The sequence below is a fragment of the Eimeria maxima genome, genomic scaffold (genome assembly GCF_000499605.1).
Source record: "Eimeria maxima Weybridge genomic scaffold, Emw_scaff42, whole genome shotgun sequence".
NCBI lineage: Eukaryota > Apicomplexa > Conoidasida > Eucoccidiorida > Eimeriidae > Eimeria > Eimeria maxima.
In genome coordinates this window covers 1-19,836 of record NW_013566494.1, presented here as the reverse complement: position 1 = coordinate 19,836, position 19,836 = coordinate 1, and the positions used below count along the sequence as shown (strand labels likewise).

The following is a 19,836-nucleotide window of genomic DNA, read 5'->3' as shown; positions in this document are numbered from 1 at the left end:
GCGCGCAGCTCAACAGCCTCTTGACAGAGGAAAGTGCTAAACGCACAACCAGCCTCTTGACAGTTTGTGCGTTTATCACTTTTTTCTGTTGAACTTCACGGATAACACGCCATGCTGTGGAAGGCCAAATGGGGTGCAACAAACTACACGGGAATTGCAGTTAAGATAATGAGGTACCAATAAGACGCTCAGCCGGTCAGGTCCAATAGGGAGAAGAAAATATGGCTTGATGCATACACTGTCTGCCGTTGTCTGTCAAAATATGCGCGGATGTCTGTGGACAGCTAACGTTATGGCCGATGAATGGGAAGCTATCCTGTCTACCTGCAGACCTTCACCAGATGAATGAGAAGCTATCCTGTCTAGCTGTAGACTTGCGCCGACTCTGGCGTTGTTCGATAGCTCTGTACTACGGCTACATCCATCGGTGCGTCTGATGTGCCGCCGCTCCAGCAAACACCCTCAAAAAGTATTGCAGTATAAACACAAAACGGTCCAACAACGTGCAACAGGCATACTCCACTCTCGCCAGCAAGGCTTGGGCTACCACATTTGGCAGTTCAAGTCACTGCCGCTTCCTGTTCGTTCCTTTGTAGTCGAATGCCACACAAAATCATCGCTTCCTGTTCATACTGTTTCACCAGTATGGGATAATACCCTGCAGACAGGCAGGCGGTTCGGCTGGTCACGTAGGGGTACACGCGAAGTTAATGGTTGTCCTCCATGCATGCAAAGATTTTATCATTTGCCACTTGTACAGGACTTGCTTGATCACCAGCTAGTTCGCATGGCCTATCGCTTGAATCAAAGGTGGCACTCAAAGTTGCTTGAGCTCGTTGTTTCTGCTTCGCACGTGAATACAGTGCAATTTTGTCTACGATACATAGGTGGCTGGAAATAAGCTAGTGGCTAGAAAAACCATATATTTTTTGTGGAAAATATATGTTCTGTCAGAGGTAAAGCGCTTTATGCTGCAAACAACAGCATGCGCAGGTATGAAAAGCAAACATTTGCCCAAGTCATGTCAAAGCCAAAGACGGCCTTGACTGAGGAATGGTTACGCCACTTCGTTGGCACCAGCAGGAACAAAACAGATAAAGATTATTGTTTGGTGTTCCATCTCCAGGATGAGTGGGAACTAAACAAGCGACGAGTTCAGAGCATATCTTCCTTGGCTTATTAGTTTTTCGTGGGGCAGTATCATGAGCAATCATCCAGTGGCATATTGGCGAGAGCCTGCTTGTGTGCCCCCTGCAGCTTGTCGCTGCCTCTAGGTGCTACCACCGGTTGCCGCAAATAATAGGCAGCCGGGGATTTGCGCAACTCAGAAATGAACGTTTGCCTGTACTTTAGCACGTTCTCATTATGACAAGGCAGCAGCATATGCCTATCAAACAGCCCATCGCTGTGGGTGTTTGGTGGGCACTCACTCAACTGTCAGGTAATACACCATTTGCTCAAGAGATAAATTTATTGTACAATATATGGGCTGATTTTTTTTCCAACACATGTCAGCAATTATTTGGTTAAACCCTGGCTGGGTGATACATTGCATGATCGAAATACCCACCATAATATATTTGTCAACCGCTAATTTCATTCGGTAGAGCATAGCAAAGCAGTCCCCCTCAGCTTCCAGTGCGAAGGGTGAATATCCGTGCGTAGTTGTACCCTGAATACCAAGTATTTGTCTGTCCTGTTTGGATACCTGTAGACCGGGCAGTCATAAGGTTCAAACTGTCCGTAATCCATGGACTTGTTGCGTTTGTCCCTAGATGTTAAGGCGGTAGCGTGCACAACCGGCATTCTGTCGACCATGACTTTTGGTAGTGATTCTTCCAGCCTGGATTCATGCCAGTTCCACCTGCGACAACAGCAAGGAAGCGCACGCATGTACCATAGTTACCACTAAGCACGCATAGTTCGCTAGTGTGCAGAGAGAGGCTGAGCCGGAGGAAACCTTCAGCGGGCTGAATAAGGTTATTCTAAACAAGTTACTTACCGGGATCCTTCGATATATAGGCCATGGATGTTAACCCCTTCGTCTGGAATATCTTTTATTTTCTCTACATCAACAGTACGCATTTCAGAGTGCAGGACGACGTCATCAAGTCCCCACTGGTCGCGTTTGTGCTGGCGTGTGACCTGCATGCCAACATCAATGCAAGCAGCAAGCGGCTTCAAACCCCACGAACTGCTAATGTTATTTCGTTAGAGAGACAGTGCATCGTAAGTACATCGTACCTCCTGCATCATTCCCGTAAGGAACCCCGTGGGATTGAAGAAGCCAGCGAGCCAAAATGACTTGGGCCTTCCTTTTTCAAGCCATGCACACAGTTGCTCAACCCTAAGTCTCATGCCCGAAAACCACTTTCCAAGGGTAGGGGACAGCCACGATATCTCTGCACCGCTCGGATCCTTAACCCAGCGGCGTGGCACCCGCAAATCAGAGATTGCAGTTACATCATCCTGCGAAACCCCCACAATTTAGGCGTTTGTTGCTCTCTGTCCTGGATTACTGTGTTGCAAACAATTCAGCAGCCCTGGCAGGCCTCTGTATAGCTTTAGCATGGTATCGTAGTAGATTGCATACGGGTGTGGGTTTCCTGGCTGAAGCCCCTTCCCACCTGTAAGTCTGGGGTCATGATGACAGTACCATCAATTGCACTGATTATTGATGATAAGTTGGTGCGGACAATTGATAGGATGCGCTGCATACGCTGCACTTCCTGCGGCAAGGAAAACATAAAAAAACAAACGCCGAAGGTGCGAGGTGCAAGAGCTCGGGAATAAACATTTTTTGTGTTGCCCGTCACTGTTGCACGAGAGCACGGCCTAGCCTTCCCCTTAATAATATCGCTGGTATCATACGGCCAACTCTCCCGCTGGCATTGGTGTATGCTGACCTGGTAGAGGAAGATATTTAGAGGAGCCGAGAATCCTTTTGCATTTAACGCCGGCGGTCCGGAAAGTTTGGAAACCTGTTCCCTGTACACTCTCTCTTGGAAGTCTTCTGGCATTTTGCTTAACATTTCGACGCATTTCTCGCGGACTGTGTCTTCCTGTGACTTTCCCTTGCCCCCTGATGATGATTTTGGGAGAGTTTCCTGCCGAATTCAGTACACATTTCGTAGTCTGAGCACACTCTGATGCTGCTATCAAGGAAACGGCATTGGGCAAAAATTATAAGAGAGCAATGCTCCAGATTTACCTGTATAGTTTCGAGCATCGATGCAGACTCCTGCAGCCGGAAAGTAAGATCGGCATTTACGTGGAGCCCGAAGACTCCCGGTTGGTCGACATAGGGTAGCGAGTTGATGTAGTCACGGTAGACAGAGATGTCGGTTGCTTGTGGAACTTTGTACATGAATTCATGAGCGTTTGTAGTACTGCTATTAAAGCAAAATCCAGACCTGAATAGGTCGTCAGTTAGCCATTTTCCCGTGTACGTGTTGAACATCTGCGGTAAGGCACACAAACACAGAGGTTCTAGAGTCTTTGCCCATGATAGCAGGAGTTGCCGCAACTTGTGAACTTTTTACTAGTACTAGTGGTTCTTTTCATACCTCTCTGTCTAGGTCGTCTGTAATGCGTCCGCCATACTGCACCTCGCCCACCATGTATCCTATGGTAGACCAGGATAACGGTTGTCCTACCAATATTGTGGCTGCAAGATGCTTCTCTACAACAAACAGGGATGCCTCTAAATCCGAATAATTGAATTCATACGGAATGCACCAGCCTAGAGGACCAAATTTTCGCCTTTCTTGGACCACGCTATGCAGCATAGCAAGAGCAAATACAATTGTTCGCCATTTTTCGTTGTTCACTTTGTCCAGCGTTTCTTGAGTGATCATCGTTGTAAAGCTCCTTGACAGCCCTGCCTTGAGTCCGATAGGCGATTCATTCGTGACCTTAATGGCCATTTGCAGAAGTCCAATTGGAAACTTATTATGCGGCTCGCACGTAATCCACAAACGGAAGTCCTGAGGGAACAACTCTGAGGAGTCAGCCATGAGGGCTTAGATGACGATGAAATTTTCATATAAATTTTTCCAGCATCTTCACCTTAGAAGCAGCTGCAGTTATGGACCGTAGAAGCACTTAGGCGTGCTTTGCTCAGAAAAACTGTCGTTCGACCCAAACGCCTACCTTGTTAATTTCCGTAACCCGAAGAAGCAGTTCCTCGATTTCACTCATGAAGTTTAGTCCAAGGTGGCAATTTTGCAGCACTACCCAACTACCCGATAAAAAGCCTGACTTGATCTTTTCCCTTGCAACTACCTCCTGTCCTTCTCCCATTGATACTTTGTCAGTCGGGAACTTTCGTTTCTTCTTTGCAAGCTCATCAATACTCGATGTCGGGTCAGCACCAGCCGAGAGCAAGAAAACCACTGGAACCCGACAAGATGATTCTTGCCATATGGACTCCACAGAGTCAGTCACCGGCTCTGTATATTTTGGTTCCAACAGCTGATCAATAGCACGTGCTGACGCCACCACCGTGCGATCCGGCCTCATAGAGCGAATCTGCAAAGTCGCATGGGAAGCGCCTCTCGCAGCTTCCAGAACCGTGATTTGCTAGTCTTATTATTTAGGTCAGTGAAACGTGTTGGCTTTAGCTCACAAGACAAAGCCTCAATATATGCCCGAGGTTTTTCAGACACTTAAGCCTGTCTTCGTAGTCTGGGACTGGTAGATTTTCTGGCTCGTTGTCTTCCATCCACTTTCTCCACGCAGCTTCGTTCTTGCTAAGAGAGTCGGGCAACTCGCAGAAGAGCTGTATTTGATCTCGACCAAAGCTCGTCCGCGAAAGCTGCAAGATGTTTAGCCAAACTTTTGAGTCCTGCCCTAACCATCTGAAGGGGCAAGGTGCTTCTGCCTTTTCGTCAAGACCTGCACAAACAGCGCTTGCCTGTTGCGTTCATCACGGTGGAAAGCCAAGCCTGTCCCTTTTCTGATTAGGCTAGCAAAGCAAGAGGGACCAGCAGTCGTAGGGCCGCAGGAGGCTGTCCGCCAGGCTGGAAAGTTATGACCACAAGTGATATATTACCCTGCTGGCGCCTCGGTAGAACATTAGGAGAAAGGTCTTACCTGCGCCACCGTTTAGAAGTAAGGAAATGTCGGATGATTGAAGAACACCATCAATTTGCAACATTTTCAGAATTAGCATCATCACGAAGGTCTGTTTGTGCCTCTCGAAAAGTCCTCTGCAGACGTATCTATATACCTGTAAACAGAGCGTTGAGGCGTCAATGCCCCTGCTGAAGTGCCATTTGCAACAAGTAACATCTTCAACTCTTCATTGACGTGTCGATCAATGCAACTAGAATACGGTAGCATGATGGGCTTTTCATCCTATATAGCCACACATATCGGGTTCGTGGACTGATTTGTCTCCATGAAGAGCTCACTTGATAGGTCAGATACTCTACAATCTTCTCCACGCGCTTGTGGGTTGGTTGGGCCTTTTCTGATCTATAGACGGATATATCAAATTGCTCCAGGAATTGCGCGAGGGAGCTGTTATACATCCAACAGATCAACGAGGCCTCAACCATGCAAAAGTAGAGAACGGATCCTCTAGTTGCCACTGGGCGATATTGCTCTCTCTTCTCATTAATCTGAATTGGCCCAAGCATCACTATAGAATCGTCCCTTGCACTGAATATTCGGAGTCACAGCCTGTTTAACACAGGCTTATGCAACTTCGTGCTCAGCGTGTTGCTTCCCAGGGTATGCAAACCATCATGCTACTCATATCATTTGTTTGTTCAGGCACTGTATTGCGCAACTAATATTACCTCCGCCTTTTTTTCTTGTGCATCTTTGAGCTTTTTCTCGACTTCTTTTGCCTTCGCTTTCGTGTTGGCAAGCACCTCTATAAGCTCCAGGTCATCCAAAAGGTTTCCAGAGGAATGCGACAAACGTTCCAAAAGCTGACTATCCAGCTCTTTCAGTGCTTTTGTGTTTGCCGTTAGGGATTCGACCAGCTGGTTAAGAGACTCTTCCAAAGCTCTTTGCTCCATAGAAAGAACACGACCAAGCAACTGTTGCTCAAGGCCTGAACCGGAGAAGCACAATTGCCTTACGTGCACACTTCAGAGATGCTCACGGGTCCACAACACCAGTTGCCTGCCTGGATGGCACGTTCGCAACAGCTGCGCTAATACCTTCATGCATGACAGTAAAGTCTATCATGGTGCATTTCGCATTGATCTCTGGGGAAAAGTGGGGATTCGCCAGCTTCGTCGTCATGTAGAGGGCAAACGCTGGATTGTAATCCACTTGTTGGTCCATAAACGTGACATAAAGCCGCTTCCCCTTCTTAAGGAACTGTTTCTCAAGAATTGGATCTAAGACTTCTGGCACGTTATCGCCAAGGTTTTCGATGAGTATTGGCAGACCCTCCGAAAGGCAAAATTCTATCTTGTCCTTAAACCTTGTCGCAGGCAGAAAAACACCGTGTAAAACACCCGTGTTCGTTTTTATGCCAGCTTGCTGGGAATAATTACCAAGCAGCGTACACCCCGAGAGTGGAGGCAACATGGAACGAAGTCCAAAATGGTCCTCGAAAATGGGTTGCACTGGGAAGTGGGGTTCTATCCTGCTGCGACGGTCGCCATTTCTGCTCCTAGGTGCAGTATGTTCTATACAGTTTACCTGGGGTCAGTTGCTGTTGTTATACATTGGCGAGAACCCTTCATGCTTTTCTCCTCTTTTTTCTTAATCCAGTTGTGGGCTTGCCCTTGAGGGTCTACCAATAGCGGATACCTATCGGATCGTGTTACAATGATGGCATTTTCCACCGATAATTCGTCTGCGGGGAGGCCCTGCAGGTTCCACTCTCCGCGGGTTCCTTCGTCCACGAGCAAGTCTACAATGTTCAGGGTTTCCGAACAGGGGATGCCGTTATTCTTGGCATCCTTCAGCATAATCCTGGTTTCGCAAAACACCGCCAACCAAGAAATGCAGCATTCGACAGTATCGCTGTCCAACTATAAAATGTAGCTAAGGACACGTTCTGTTGGACGGATTGTGTGATTTTTTCCTGGAGACTAACTCCTTTCTAAGCAATTCTCTGTATTCGGCGTTGAATGGGCCGCAGTATGACACGAATCCTGCTGCCACCAAGATGTCACCAACCAGCCGTTTTCTCCGCTCGGCGAAGGTATTAGAATCCTCCGTCCTGCAGTCAACAACCTGACTCGCCTGCTGTGAATGATAATCTGGGCTAGCATGTGGCATCAATTAAACATGGATAAAAATAAGGGGATACGAACCAACGCGTCTTTTCTCCGGCAAGCCCGTTGATTAGTCTGTTCGCCTGCTCCATTCGACGCTTTGTCGCTTGCGCCCTTTGCTCTAACTCTCGTTTCGATGCAAGTGCCTCCTGGAATTGACGGTTTATTTCGTCCAACACAGCCTGAGCTTTTCGCAACTCCTCTTCTGCTTCGCTCAGCTGACGGAGGGCAACCTCAACCCTATATTCACGCATTGAATGACGCATAGCTCAGCAACTGGAACACTGCTATGGACTATAAATAGAACCCAAGCCGTATGAATGCAGAATACTCTTTTGAAGCTCTGTTAGCGCGACTGTACCTGGCTGTTTGTACTGTCAGGTAGTCCATTTTCGGTTTGACAATCTTTGCAGCCTCATGGTACATCACCATCGCTCCAACCCATTTGCACAATCCTGCAGAGAAAGCGTAACTAAAGGGCGAGCAATCCATATTGACCTCACCAAGCGCTTGTAGTGGGGGAATCGCGAAAAGGCCATCGCAACGGAGCATTATGAGCGAGTTGACGTTTCCTTGACGGCGTCAGTTGCATGCTTGAGCATGTTTACCTTCAGCAGCATTTGATGCCTTTTTGGCTACGGCTGGGTTGAAGTGCTCCAGTTCGAGATAAGGAAGTAAGAGTTCGCACGTCTCGTCATTGATATTGTCTTTCTCTTTCTACTCCCACGAAAAGCACATTAGACACAAAAACTCTGATAAGACACCTTGTTTCCGCCTGCTGGTTGAGCATTTGTCCTCTTCGTGGCGGCGAGCAAGCAATAGTCCAGCATAGAAAATTGTGATTAGTACTAACCCTTGAAAAATCGAAGAGATTGGAAAGGAAATGCACGTCCGCCATCATAGCCTTCGCACTTTCGTCAAATGAGTCGTGAATAAAGTCAATCTGCTTCTTGTTTATGACCTTCGACTCTGCTTTCACATCTGCTAGCCGATTTTGCAACAGGATGAGAACGCCGTCAAAAACAAGACGGATAATATCTGAGGGGGTCTTCATTGTCTTTAGCTCAACTATATCCTTGGCAGTGATGGACTTAACTGCATCTTCAGCCTCCCGAAGGTATGGTAGAGCAGCCTGTAAATCGTTATTCGCCTCCTCTTGTTCCCGTTCAATCTCCTCTTTGTTCTTTAGGCACTCGTCTCGGAATGCTGCCACCTGGGATGCGCACACGACAGTGTTGGATATTCCAGAGGACCTATGCTAGGAAAACAGAAAACGCTGTTTTCTTGACAATGGGCTTGTGACTGCAATTAGGACCAGAAGCAACTGCCGTGGTACGTACCCCTTGGCTCTTCTTTTCCGCCTTGGCAGACTCGCTTTGTACTTTTGCCAGAAGCTGGTTGGTCTGCACTTCGGACTCCTGTAGTTTCTTTTCTTCAGCCTTCAGCTGCACCTTCATTTGTTTAATGTCTTGAGCAGCCTGGTTCAGTTTCTTTAGACCCACGTTCACGCTGAGCCATACTCAATCCATGCTGCATAGTACGGCATCGCAGTAGATAAAGGCGTGAGTGTGAAGCCGCTATTCCACGCTATTGCTTTACCTGTGTTCCAGATTGTTCACTTCGTCAAATTTCTCCGTATAGACCTTCTTGTAGAAGTTGATAAATGAAAGGTACGACTTTGGCGTGACATAGACGTATCTCCTCATGCGTCGGAAATAATCATCACAGGTTCTGTTTACCTGACATATCCGGCAGTGCAATCTTACTCAGTTTACGATATGTGGCTAGACAATGTTACTGCAATGCCATGAAGGCAATGCGACCCAACAAGCAATAACGTCAAGCGAAACCCTAACTAGACGCGTCATAAATTATGCCCAGCAGAACAAATCGACAGCATGAGGCCCCTGTGTTTGCGCTTACATTGTTGTGTACGTTGCCCATCACATTGTACAGGATAAGCTTTTTCTCAGGGCTCGCATCAATTTCGAATTTGTCCAAAAAGCTCGATGACACAGCAACTAGGGCTGCTTCAGGCCATGGCAAAAACCAATCAATGCTTGTGCAGCTGAAGAGCGCAGGGAACTTTTGTGCCCGGTCTACAAATCAAGAGTCGCAGGTACGCAGAATAGCCGCATTCATACAAGTGCCAGTTGGGACAGACTCGACAGTACCGCAGATGGAGTTTAAATGTGGTCAAAAATCACCCTTCACCATTTCTGCAATTCTTATTGCTTAGGAAGCCACGATGATATGCTGGTTTCGATGCCTCTAATGTTAGGATTTGTGTCCAACATCTTTACTTCCTGTGTGTGTCACCAGAGCTCACCTGCAAATTTCCTGCTCAAAGGAGAGAAGCAGAGGACTATGTGCAAGTTGGCACGGACACGGTTCAAGAAAAAGTTGTACATATTTGTCATCGTTTCTTGCAAGTGGGGGCATTCCTTGATGAAGTCAGCCCTCCTGTCGGCAACCATTGCTGTAAAACACCCACACGCACTTGACGGCAGCTGCTGTGTATGTGGTGTGCTCGCATGCAGTAGAAATTTCTCTTACACCTACACAATAGTGTGACTGAGCTTAAAACCTCTAGTTGATTGCAAGCGCCGTACAGTCCATTTCATCTTTGGCGAAAAGACCGGATATTTCCCCTGTAGAGAGGAAGGAATTGAAGTATTCCAGAAAACCTTCGTTCTTTATTTCCAAATCCGTCAAGAGGAACGTAGTCTGCATATTTTTCTGGCCAGTGTTTACGTAGAGAGCTCGGAAGTCATCAAACAGGGCACCATCGCCATACGTCTTGGTGATAGCTATTTGAAACTGTGAATGCCCAGCGATGAACGCAGCTAAGCGAGTAAGCGACTGTTTTCCCGAGCCGCCGACTCCTACGAGCATTGCAGAGCCCCGCGGCATCTGCAGCATAGCCCACAAAGGCTAATTGAGTGGCTTTGAAGCTTCCTAGACCCACTGCCTGATTGCGTAAACACTTCAGAGGAATTTTCCGAATTTCCCAGAGGCCCTGGGTACCTGAATTATTCTGGAAATAATCATCAGGTGAGCCAGCGCATCATCAAATAAAACCAAGTCCGCTGCCTTTGCTGGATTTTCCTCGTTATATCTCTGGAGGTACTCCATTGCTCTTGTTCTGACAAGCTGTAGATTAGGTACTGGCTCGTATACCTTCTGCGCAGGTAGTAGCTCGCCGGATTCGTCTTCACCAGGCTCCCGCAGGAAGTCGGCGAACCTACAGCCAGCAACGTAACACGAGGACTAGAGTCAAGTCATGGGACTCCCAGAAATTTCCACAAATATTGGCGGTTACGTGTTTGACCGTATATGCCAGAACAGGCGTAGGGGAGAGCGAAACTACCATGGTGTATCAACGACTGCTTTCTGCAGCGCGTGGTCAAAATGCTTGGAACACGCATCATTAATGGCCTTTTCGACAACGTCCTTGTCACTTTTCCGGCATAGCTTATCTGCCAGCACTCTGGTGCACTCGTGCTTCCAGAGGCCAAGGAAGCTTTCACATGTGTTTACGACGTCAAGCGGGCAGTTCAACACTCCTTGGAACACCCGTGAAAGATCGCGTAGGTTGAAGATGTAGTGGAAGCGGCTAGGCGTTGGTAACAACAGCTTCTTAACTTCGAGCCACACGTCTATGGTAGCCTGCGTAAGCTTTGACGACATTTCGACGACCTAGTATCAAACCCACTCACACCAATATAGTGCACCACGCTACAGCTCTCGATTCCGGCCTGTTCTTGCAGCCCCTGCTGAAAGGTCTCCTGAAGTGCTATAACTCTTACCAGCGGCGTTGCACCATTCTTCAGAGTTATTCTACTTCGAATCATCGACCCGTATATGTTGTCAACAGATGTTAAGGATGGCAGGATCATGTTTATAGAAAAAAATTTTGACTTAAGACGGTTTGGAATGTCGTTACGGCCACCGCCGGGATGATTCATTGCTCCTATATACCGGAGACCAATGATTGATTTGAAGTCGCCCCTACAAACGTAATAATAGCCAGTAAGGCCGACGATCTGACAATCAATTTAAATATTGTAAGCTGGATTAGTTTTCATATGAACAAGAATAATGCCTCAATTTGCTGCCGAGCTCAGAACAGCAAACATACCTTTTGTCTTTTTCGAGGAAGTAAAAGCCACCCTGTTCAATCAACTGGCGTAACAGCTCCAGTGTAACTTGATCTCCCCAAGCATTTACGAATGGCATAGACAAGTCGTCTAGGAAGAACACCATTTGCTTGCCACCTGGCGGGCAGTAGGTCTTCCCTGTCTTTCTCTCCAGGTTAGACTCAATGGTTTGTTGAAAGCGCTCAGGGAGAGTGGCTGAAGATAGATTTACCCTTTTCCACAAGGTTTCGTTTGCATCCAGCTTTTCCAAGAACATGAGCGCTGTAGAGGTTTTTGCTGTCCCGGGGCCTCCAAGAAGCAAAACGGATTGAAATGATGGCGGATTTCGTGATTGCGGCAGACTTGTCATGAGTTGCAGGATGTATTCAGCCCTGTAGACGCTCGCCCACAGAGGGTGCCATATCGCAACGAAACCTCCTCTTCTGGAGAGTTGGCAGTCATGTGCACATCGATGCAGCGTTTAAGCCCCACTGCTACATCCTCGACAAACCTTTCTGAGTCCAGAGTCGGTATAAGGATAGACGAGAAGGAGAAAGCCCCTTTCGGTGGGCTCCAATCAGGCGCCACCCATTTCCTAAATTTCTTGGTCTTTGGGTCGACAAAGTAGTCGAAAATCGTAAGTCCTGCTTCGCACTGATGTGGTGACAACATCTTGTCCTTTAAGAATGCGTTAAACTTCTGCCTATCCTCCGGTTCAAATAAGGCTCCACAGGACCAAGCTATGGCATACACCATCATGTTTTCATAGTCTTGTTGAGTCATGCCTTCGCTATTGGCTTCATATGACAACAGCATGCTGGTAAGGAGGTTAAGGAGCTGCACGGTCATCACAGCTGGAGTGATTTGCATCACGTGCGTGCAGTCTCTAAGCACGAAGTCGTATACTTGAGACGAGCATATATACCTGAAAGTCAAGTTAAACAGACAAACAATTCACAATTGCGTTATTCTGAAGGGACGAGCTAGGGAAACACTGATTCTGCATTTGACTCTCCTCAAATACTGAGAGATGTTACATCTCGCATATGAGGAGGCACTACTGACTTGTCGAATAGCTCGCTCATAATTTTTGCCTTCTGTGCTCCTTCAGGACCACCTGAAGAGAGCCGCTCCAGCCAGCTTTGGATCAGAGGCTTCCATCCGAGGTCAGAAGGGGAGACAAAGATGATCCCCGCTCTACTGACAGTAGCTGGAGATGCATTGTTAAGATTCTCCACTTCAAAAACGATCCTGAATACAACGAAAATTCATTGGGTAGACCATGTGCGAGCCGGGTGTTGATTCCGTGGGTACCAATTAAGTTTTAGACTGTTAGCCGTTTGCAACAACACAGGAATGGATTTTGCTCCAACACCTTGTATTTTCCGTCATGGGAATACGGTCGTTGTTGGCGAGAGTCAATATCTTGTTGTCGTCCAACACTGTGTTCAGGTTTTCAATCCAAATTGCATCTACTGGTCCATCGCACGTAATCCAAGTGTTGAACTTCAACGAGCGATTGTTGTACCGAGCCCACATCCACGCAAAGATACCAGGCGTCCATTCGTCAGATATGGGATCCTTAACGCCGTACATCTGCTGGGCAGTAATTGCCTTCGGGTTCATTGTTACAATACGGGTTTGCTGCCCAATGGCTGTCAGAGCCGCTGTGAGGGTGTTGGCAATCGTTGTTTTTCCAGAACAGGAATCGCCAACCAGCATGAAACCGTGACGGACAACAGACGTCTGCAGCACCAATGAAAAACGTTCTTTACAAAACTATTTAACATTATTCTACTTGCAAAACAAGTAGATATACACGGCTGCCATGCTTGCGTGCCTGCGATGCATTTGCGTACCTCGTAAAGCTGCATGATTTTTATCAAAAACTCGTCGGTCCGGACAAGCCCGCGTTTCTCCAGCTCCTGTAAGACAGCAGTTTCCACCTCCTGGTACACTTTCTTCGGTGGGTTGGCTTGGCGGGGGAATATGTCGTTGAGAAGCGAAAGGAATAGTGGGACGTCGTCCGCAACCAGCTTCGACAGGTTCATATCACGAAGGGTTCTGCGTACATTTTCTTCAAAAGCTGCTCCGTAAGTGTGCTATTATTGAATGACTGCGAATTGCGCGATGATGTATACATCAGGGATTCACTGAATTCTACCTCATGAGAAGCATTTCCTCGTCTGCTTCTGGCTCGTTTCGCTTCGTGGCGCCTGCTGTTCTCAGCACGGAAAGGATGTTCCTCAAACCGAAGTCATAGTGCCTTTGTTTGGAAAGCTGTTCCTCGCACAGCCCGTACAGTACCTTGAACTTTTTCGAAAGATTGTCGATGTCCATGTATCCAACTGATGCCAGCTTAACCTGCGGGAAGGCAGTCCGTATATTTGGGGGTCAGTAAAGTGAATCGACTGACGTTTGCCAGAGCATTACTTTGCCCTTTTTTAAGCCAAGCCCAACGAATTATGCTCAAAGCTACCAGTTACCAATCAAAGTCATACGTGGCTACGGTGGTGGAAGAAATGCCGCCTGAATTACAACATAATTATCCCAAGCAGCTGATTACCTTAATAATAATCTGCCGATCAGGGACCATCATGGATACACTTCTAAATAGCACTTTCAAATTTTCAGGCAGCTCCTGCCTTCCCGCATATCCAGGATTCATGGTAATAAAGTAGGCTGTGGTTGGGACGAGTTTGATGGGAGCCGACTCCCCGGGGAATAAAAATGTCTTGAGAGCTTGTTTCTTTGCAAGAGTTATAGATTCTATCTGAACTCACCCAAATAAGCAACGCCAACTTATACTGAAGTTAATGCTACGTGCATTCTACTCGTACACCCCTACAGACAATAGCAGCACTGCTGTCGATTCGGAGACGGAGCTGCGGCAGAGCTGACTCGTTTGCCAACACCCGCCATTGCCGCAAACGCCCACAAACCTGCATGGCGACGACTGATAACACTTCTAGGTCGATTCGATTGAATTCGTCGAAGCATCCCCAGAGGCCACTCTGGCAGAGACCTTTAAAAATCTTGGCCATGTCGGTAAAACGGTGTTGATCCGAACAGTTAGTAACGACCACAAAAACCCCAAGTGTCCGTCCCATGTCTTTAACTGTTTCCGTCTTTCCAGTCCCAGCAGGACCCGCTGGTGCTCCGCCGTAAAACATGCCGAGTGCTTGGGAACACGTAAGGTAACACCTGAGCGCAAATCCATTAGCACCTACCTATCGCGGGCTGTTGATGCTGTGCCCGCTCATGGTTTGTCAAAACTCATGCGCAGCCGTAGAGTGCACACTCACCTATCTGTCAGCGGAGTTATAGCCAAACGCTCTTTTACCCCAAGATACTCATAACAGTATGAAAATTCAACGTCAGCAATGGAAATCAAAGCACTTTCTGCATCGTTGTTCCAGTACAGGCGAGTCTGCTTGAGCCACTCAAAGTCGCTCGCGTCTTTGAGTCGGTGCTCCTTTACTTTCTTCCACAAGTCCGCAAATACATCGCGCTGCGTAATAGGTGAGATAGTCACAGGATGCAGTGCACCAATGAATTTCATGAGTGCTACAATGGAGGACGCCCCCGAGTGTGGGCTTCGTACGACCGACTCTTGTTCCTTTTCAGGACCCCGTCTTCAGTAGGAACGTTGCAAGGACATGCCTGCATTGCAAGGAGATGCCTGAGCGCTGTTCGCAACTCACTTGGTGCACATGAATGGTCACAAGCGTTTCGTACTTCGTGCGGTTGAGCCTGGTCCCCAAGTCTGAGAGGCAACACTGCACTAGGTCTGCCATCATCGTGGCAAACACTTTGTTTGTTTGTGCCATGATTGTTCTATCCCGTTCCTTGGATATCCTATCAAGAGCCTCCTGACAATCGGCTGTCCAGATCATTTGAATTCCGAGCAATGCCACCTGAGCTCCGCCATTCGCATACAGTACCTTTCCAGTGACAACTACACAAAAAAGGCAATGCATCGCACCGTGTAGTCAACGTTCTGCAGCACAGAAACCTGCTGGCATGGAGAAGTACTTCACCAGGAAAGAAGGCAAACCTGTGCGATGTATTTGTCACAGAACTCCCGCAGCGTCATTTGGCTGTAGATAGATCCCGATTCATGTGCCGCATATTTGCACTCCCTTCTGATGGATTTCTGCATTTGAGACTCTAGTGAACGCAGCCAGTCTTCTATGTTCCCCTCCACCTTCACGGGGGTGGTAAGAGGTACCACTTCCTCCGCCGACCCAGCCACAGCTTTGATGGCTGTGATTTTCTTCCGATCTGCTTTATCGAATTCCACCTACGGCAGACACCAAAGGGACTACGTGCCCTCATGCTTGGTCCCTTGTGTCACTTAGCGTGCACATTGACGAGCCATTTGTTTGGATCAACCAAAGCATACAGAAACAACCGTGGCCAACAATTGCATACTCTAGAAATCGCATCAAACAGCTTCTCCAAGTCGTCTTGGACTGTTTCTGCGTCCGACCCCTGGGAAAGAATTTTGAGGAGGACTGGGTTGGAGACAAAGTAGAACCTCGGAAATTTGTTCCTTTTGCCTTCCAAATATGACTCCAATGATTTTTGACAGCTCTCCAGTCCAGCAAACAGAGAGGGAAGGAGTTGGCGTAGAAGTTCGTTTTGGCAGCATTCTACCACAATGAGCGTCTCTGATGCTCTTGCCATGATACGCGTCTGTAAAGAGTCGTTAGAACAAAATATGGATGGCAATCGATGGAGACCCTACAGGTCGCAATCGTCTCGAAGCCTGCGACTGCCACAACATGTGTTCAGCACAAGATCCTCTCTCTTGTTCAACGCTACTAGAATTGGATAATTCCCTACCCAGTCTTTGTCGATGGCGTGGAAGCGCTTTGCCTCTCCGGGCATTTGCTTTGCGATGTCTCCACCAGTAAAGACTGGTTCCAATGATGTCCAGAGGACTTGTACCTTTGTCCAACTTTCGATTGTGTCTGCAGATCAACGCACGGTCTTCAGGGCAGTGCAGGGCATACAAGCGGAAGGATGATGCATTGGCTTGAATAATTAGAGACTGCACCTGGCGGCGATTAGGACCTGCCTGCGACATCCGAAAGGGTGCTGAGCATGTTCACTACCCTCTCTTTGAATGGTATAACATGGCGCATGGCATTCATCGCATTCAGTGTCATTTGCGACTCCTCAAGTAACTCCTGGACCTCCGCCACGCGGCCACCTTGTAGAATGCAGTAGTAGTCGCTGAATAACAGTAAATATAAGCTTGAGCACGATCGTTAGCTGGTTTATGAATAGACAATGGAGAAGTATCTCTGAATTATGCAAACATGCAAAAACGGCGGTATACTCATGTGCTGCCGTTACCAACAACAGTGGGGGTTAGGGTCGAAATACCCCCTGGTGTAACCTACCGAGTTTTCCACTTGCCGAATTCAAACATGCAAGTCTTCCACATGTTTTCGATATCTTTCAGTTTGCCCTCGATCACCAGCTGCTTATCTGCTGACTCGCAGATGTCGAAAATGTCATCCTACGACAGCGAAACCGATTGAAACCACTTGCCCTCATTTCAGAGGGAAATGACATTGTAATTCGGCTCAGCATTATGCGAAGCAGAAGGTGCCTAATGGTTCTACGCGCAGGAGAGGATAAAGTGCTATGCACCTTGTATTGAAGTAAGTCTGCGTCTACAAGGGCCTGAAGACGTGTCATTTCGTTGTCGATGCCAAGAGACTTTCCAGTTATTTCCTCCACTTGTTTCCAATGGCGCGCCACGATAGAAGGCTTGCTCAGCTCTTTTAAGAGTGGAAGAACCTGAAACAGCATTCGTTGTGCCCCAATTGCAAATAACTGTAGTGTCTTGGGAGTAGCATATGCTGGCACACATCTGCACCAACGAGCAATCGAGTACCTCAGTGAAGTCATCGATTTCTTTCTTGAGTTCAGCGAATGCATCAGAAGTCTTGAGCTGCTTGGGCAACTTTTTGCAAGCATCGGAAAAGAACTGAATTCTTTCTGTCATGAAAGGAATTTGGGGTGGGGCTTCAGCCCACAAAATATCTTTCCACTCTTTAATTGTGTCTACTACCTGCAAAAGAAAAGCCACACCCACGCTCTCCCTCAGCAAACAAACAAATGTTTCAAGCAACTAGTTTGCTGCTTTGAAGAGACGTCCCAATTTGTCATTTTTGATTTGCTTACTTGAACGTAAATATCATACAACAGGCTCAGGTTCGCCAGTTCTTTTTTTGTTTGCTCGAGCTCTGGGTAGGCCTGGTGAGGGAAGCCAAACAGTTCTTCTCCAGCGTAGTATATCTCTTGCTTGCGAGCTCGAACATCACATTCTGCCTTAAATCGCTTGACACGTTCTACGGCATCCCTTTAAAATAGGAGCAACACAGCCACAGGGGTATTCGAAGCTGTCAACATGCATGTTGGCTAACTGATAGAATTGCAAATCTAGAAAGCTGTGAATACACACAGTAAGGGTTTGCTAATGCTAACCTCGGCTTTATGCCGGGGCATGCCGGCCCATTTTTGACAAAATCTTCTCTGAATTGCTTGGAATCTGCCTTCAGAGTATTGATGTTGAGAATGAGTTCTCGCTTGTATGTAGACTGCATTTTCTGCAAGTTCGCCTGGGCTTCCTGCGCCTCGTCAATAAGCTTGGACCAGGAGGAACGCAGTAAAAGCCTCTGATCCTGTTCATCCTTGTCAATGAGAGTCACGTTACCTGGAAGGTAACGGTCAATCATACTGTACATTGTGAAGACAGGCTCAAATTGAGCCTCAATGTCTGCAGCGAACCACGGATGAGCAAACAGAGTGAGGGAGTTGAGCATTTGTACTGAATGACAGCAACCTGGTGATTATTGAGATCAGTTACTAAGTATGCCCTACCTGATTCTTGCTGGGTTATTGATGTGAGCGTATCCATAACGTGCCGTAATGCGTCTATGTCAGTCACTGGACGGTGGAGGCCCTTGTACCCCTGTCTTATTTGTTCCGTCAGTGCTTCTAAGCGCTCCTTTGCTGTAACGTGCAGCTTGCTGAGGTAATAAATGTTCCATCGGCGACCTAGTTCAATCAGCTGCGTAGCATGCAACACAAAACAAAGGTATCGGATGCACCCAGGGACAGCGAAGGACCCTTAGGTGTAACCCTCTATTGCATACCCTAGTACGCTATGTATGCTGTCACGACCTAAGTTCTTTAGTAAGGGTAACTATGTATTCCAGCTCCACTGGCGCAAAGACGAATATCTTCTACATTGCAACTGTTGCGGTGGAGCGAAGCCACTGGTACCTGTGGGTACAAAGCCGAACTATTTATAAGAAGCATTCCAATGGGCTTGGCTTGTTCCATTGAAAGCAACTGAGTCTCGACTTCTCGGAAGCTTTTTAGCTTCTTTTCAAAGTCTTCCAGTGACGGATTCTGCTTTTCAAAAGCCAAGTAGTTGTCCTTGCAAGGCTCCATCCACAGCCATTTGAACACCTGAAGGAAACGGATGCCTGACGGGTGCTACTGCTTCTGGTTATACGGTGTACCAACCGCAGTGCGGTGGACCAATACGAAACTGCGTTGTCTCACATCGAACTTGACGAGGTACTTTGAGACCTCATCTCGAATGTTTTGAATGGATCCGAAGAAGCACAGCAAAACCTTTTGGATATCCCTTTCGTCTTTTATGCGCAAACTAAACCCGTTGGGCTTGGAAGAAGCAGGCGTGTCTTCCCCATCCCTTTCCTCCTGGTGCCCCCATTGCCGAATGCACTTCGAACAGTTAAGAATAGCCACTGCTGCCCGATTTATCGCTTCCTGAAACTCGTCAATAGATGGGTGGAGCCGCACCCCGGTGCCGTCTAGTTGAATGTCCACTTCAAAGATGGCGTTCACAGAAGAGTCGGATGCCCCTGAATCTGGACAGCGAACTACCACGGGAAGCAAAGGAAATTGTGGTCACTGTGTTCACTGGCCTTCATTGCAAGATATTGTGCAGGAAGAGAATATGAACTGGCTGCGGTTGTGCCTCAGCAAGTAAGGGTCACGACGAATTACCCTGGGGCGCAGAGTACATCTGGCGCCTAAGGAAGTCAAAAGATCTGCGGGTGGCGAGCAAAATGGCCTTGTACAGGTTCCACTCGTACTGCAGCTTAATTTTCTCAGCTTCCTCCGCAAACTCCGTCTGCAGAGCCGTGAACAAAGGCACTACAGACACCCTACTGCTTATTAGACAATTACTATCATTTTGAGCTAATGCTGAAAATCGACGAATTTTGATACAATTCGCTTCCTTTGTGGGGACTCCGCATTGTCAGACGCTCTAAGATAAGGACCAGACACGGCAGCAGATAATATATTGAGTCCATATATACACATTGGGAAATTGTGCATGTGCAATATATATATTTTATATATATTGCACATGCACAATATATATATATATATATTAT

General features: G+C 47.4%; 1 protein-coding gene across 1 annotated transcript; it reads right to left on the bottom strand.

Moving 5' to 3' along the window:
• Window positions 1-1,596: 1,596 nt before the first annotated feature.
• Window positions 1,597-19,568, bottom strand: EMWEY_00007060 (hypothetical protein; the record flags this gene model as incomplete). Its single annotated transcript, XM_013481786.1, has 49 exons — window positions 1,597-1,864; window positions 2,003-2,145; window positions 2,245-2,469; window positions 2,628-2,729; window positions 2,907-3,107; window positions 3,212-3,460; window positions 3,567-3,986; window positions 4,153-4,530; window positions 4,628-4,896; window positions 5,095-5,230; window positions 5,415-5,624; window positions 5,805-6,064; window positions 6,174-6,442; window positions 6,664-6,939; window positions 7,284-7,484; window positions 7,606-7,699; window positions 7,853-7,961; window positions 8,098-8,457; window positions 8,585-8,753; window positions 8,844-8,983; window positions 9,168-9,343; window positions 9,574-9,723; window positions 9,857-10,157; window positions 10,272-10,488; window positions 10,615-10,943; window positions 11,054-11,255; window positions 11,386-11,775; window positions 11,895-12,308; window positions 12,449-12,634; window positions 12,759-13,129; window positions 13,243-13,447; window positions 13,548-13,747; window positions 13,950-14,156; window positions 14,326-14,587; window positions 14,689-14,894; window positions 15,088-15,300; window positions 15,441-15,686; window positions 15,818-15,900; window positions 16,232-16,359; window positions 16,463-16,624; window positions 16,795-16,913; window positions 17,048-17,197; window positions 17,295-17,471; window positions 17,585-17,762; window positions 17,888-18,179; window positions 18,284-18,473; window positions 18,689-18,877; window positions 18,974-19,296; window positions 19,442-19,568. Coding segments are annotated over 49 exons (10,872 nt in total), but the record flags the coding sequence as incomplete, so codon positions are not given.
• Window positions 19,569-19,836: the final 268 nt, after the last annotated feature.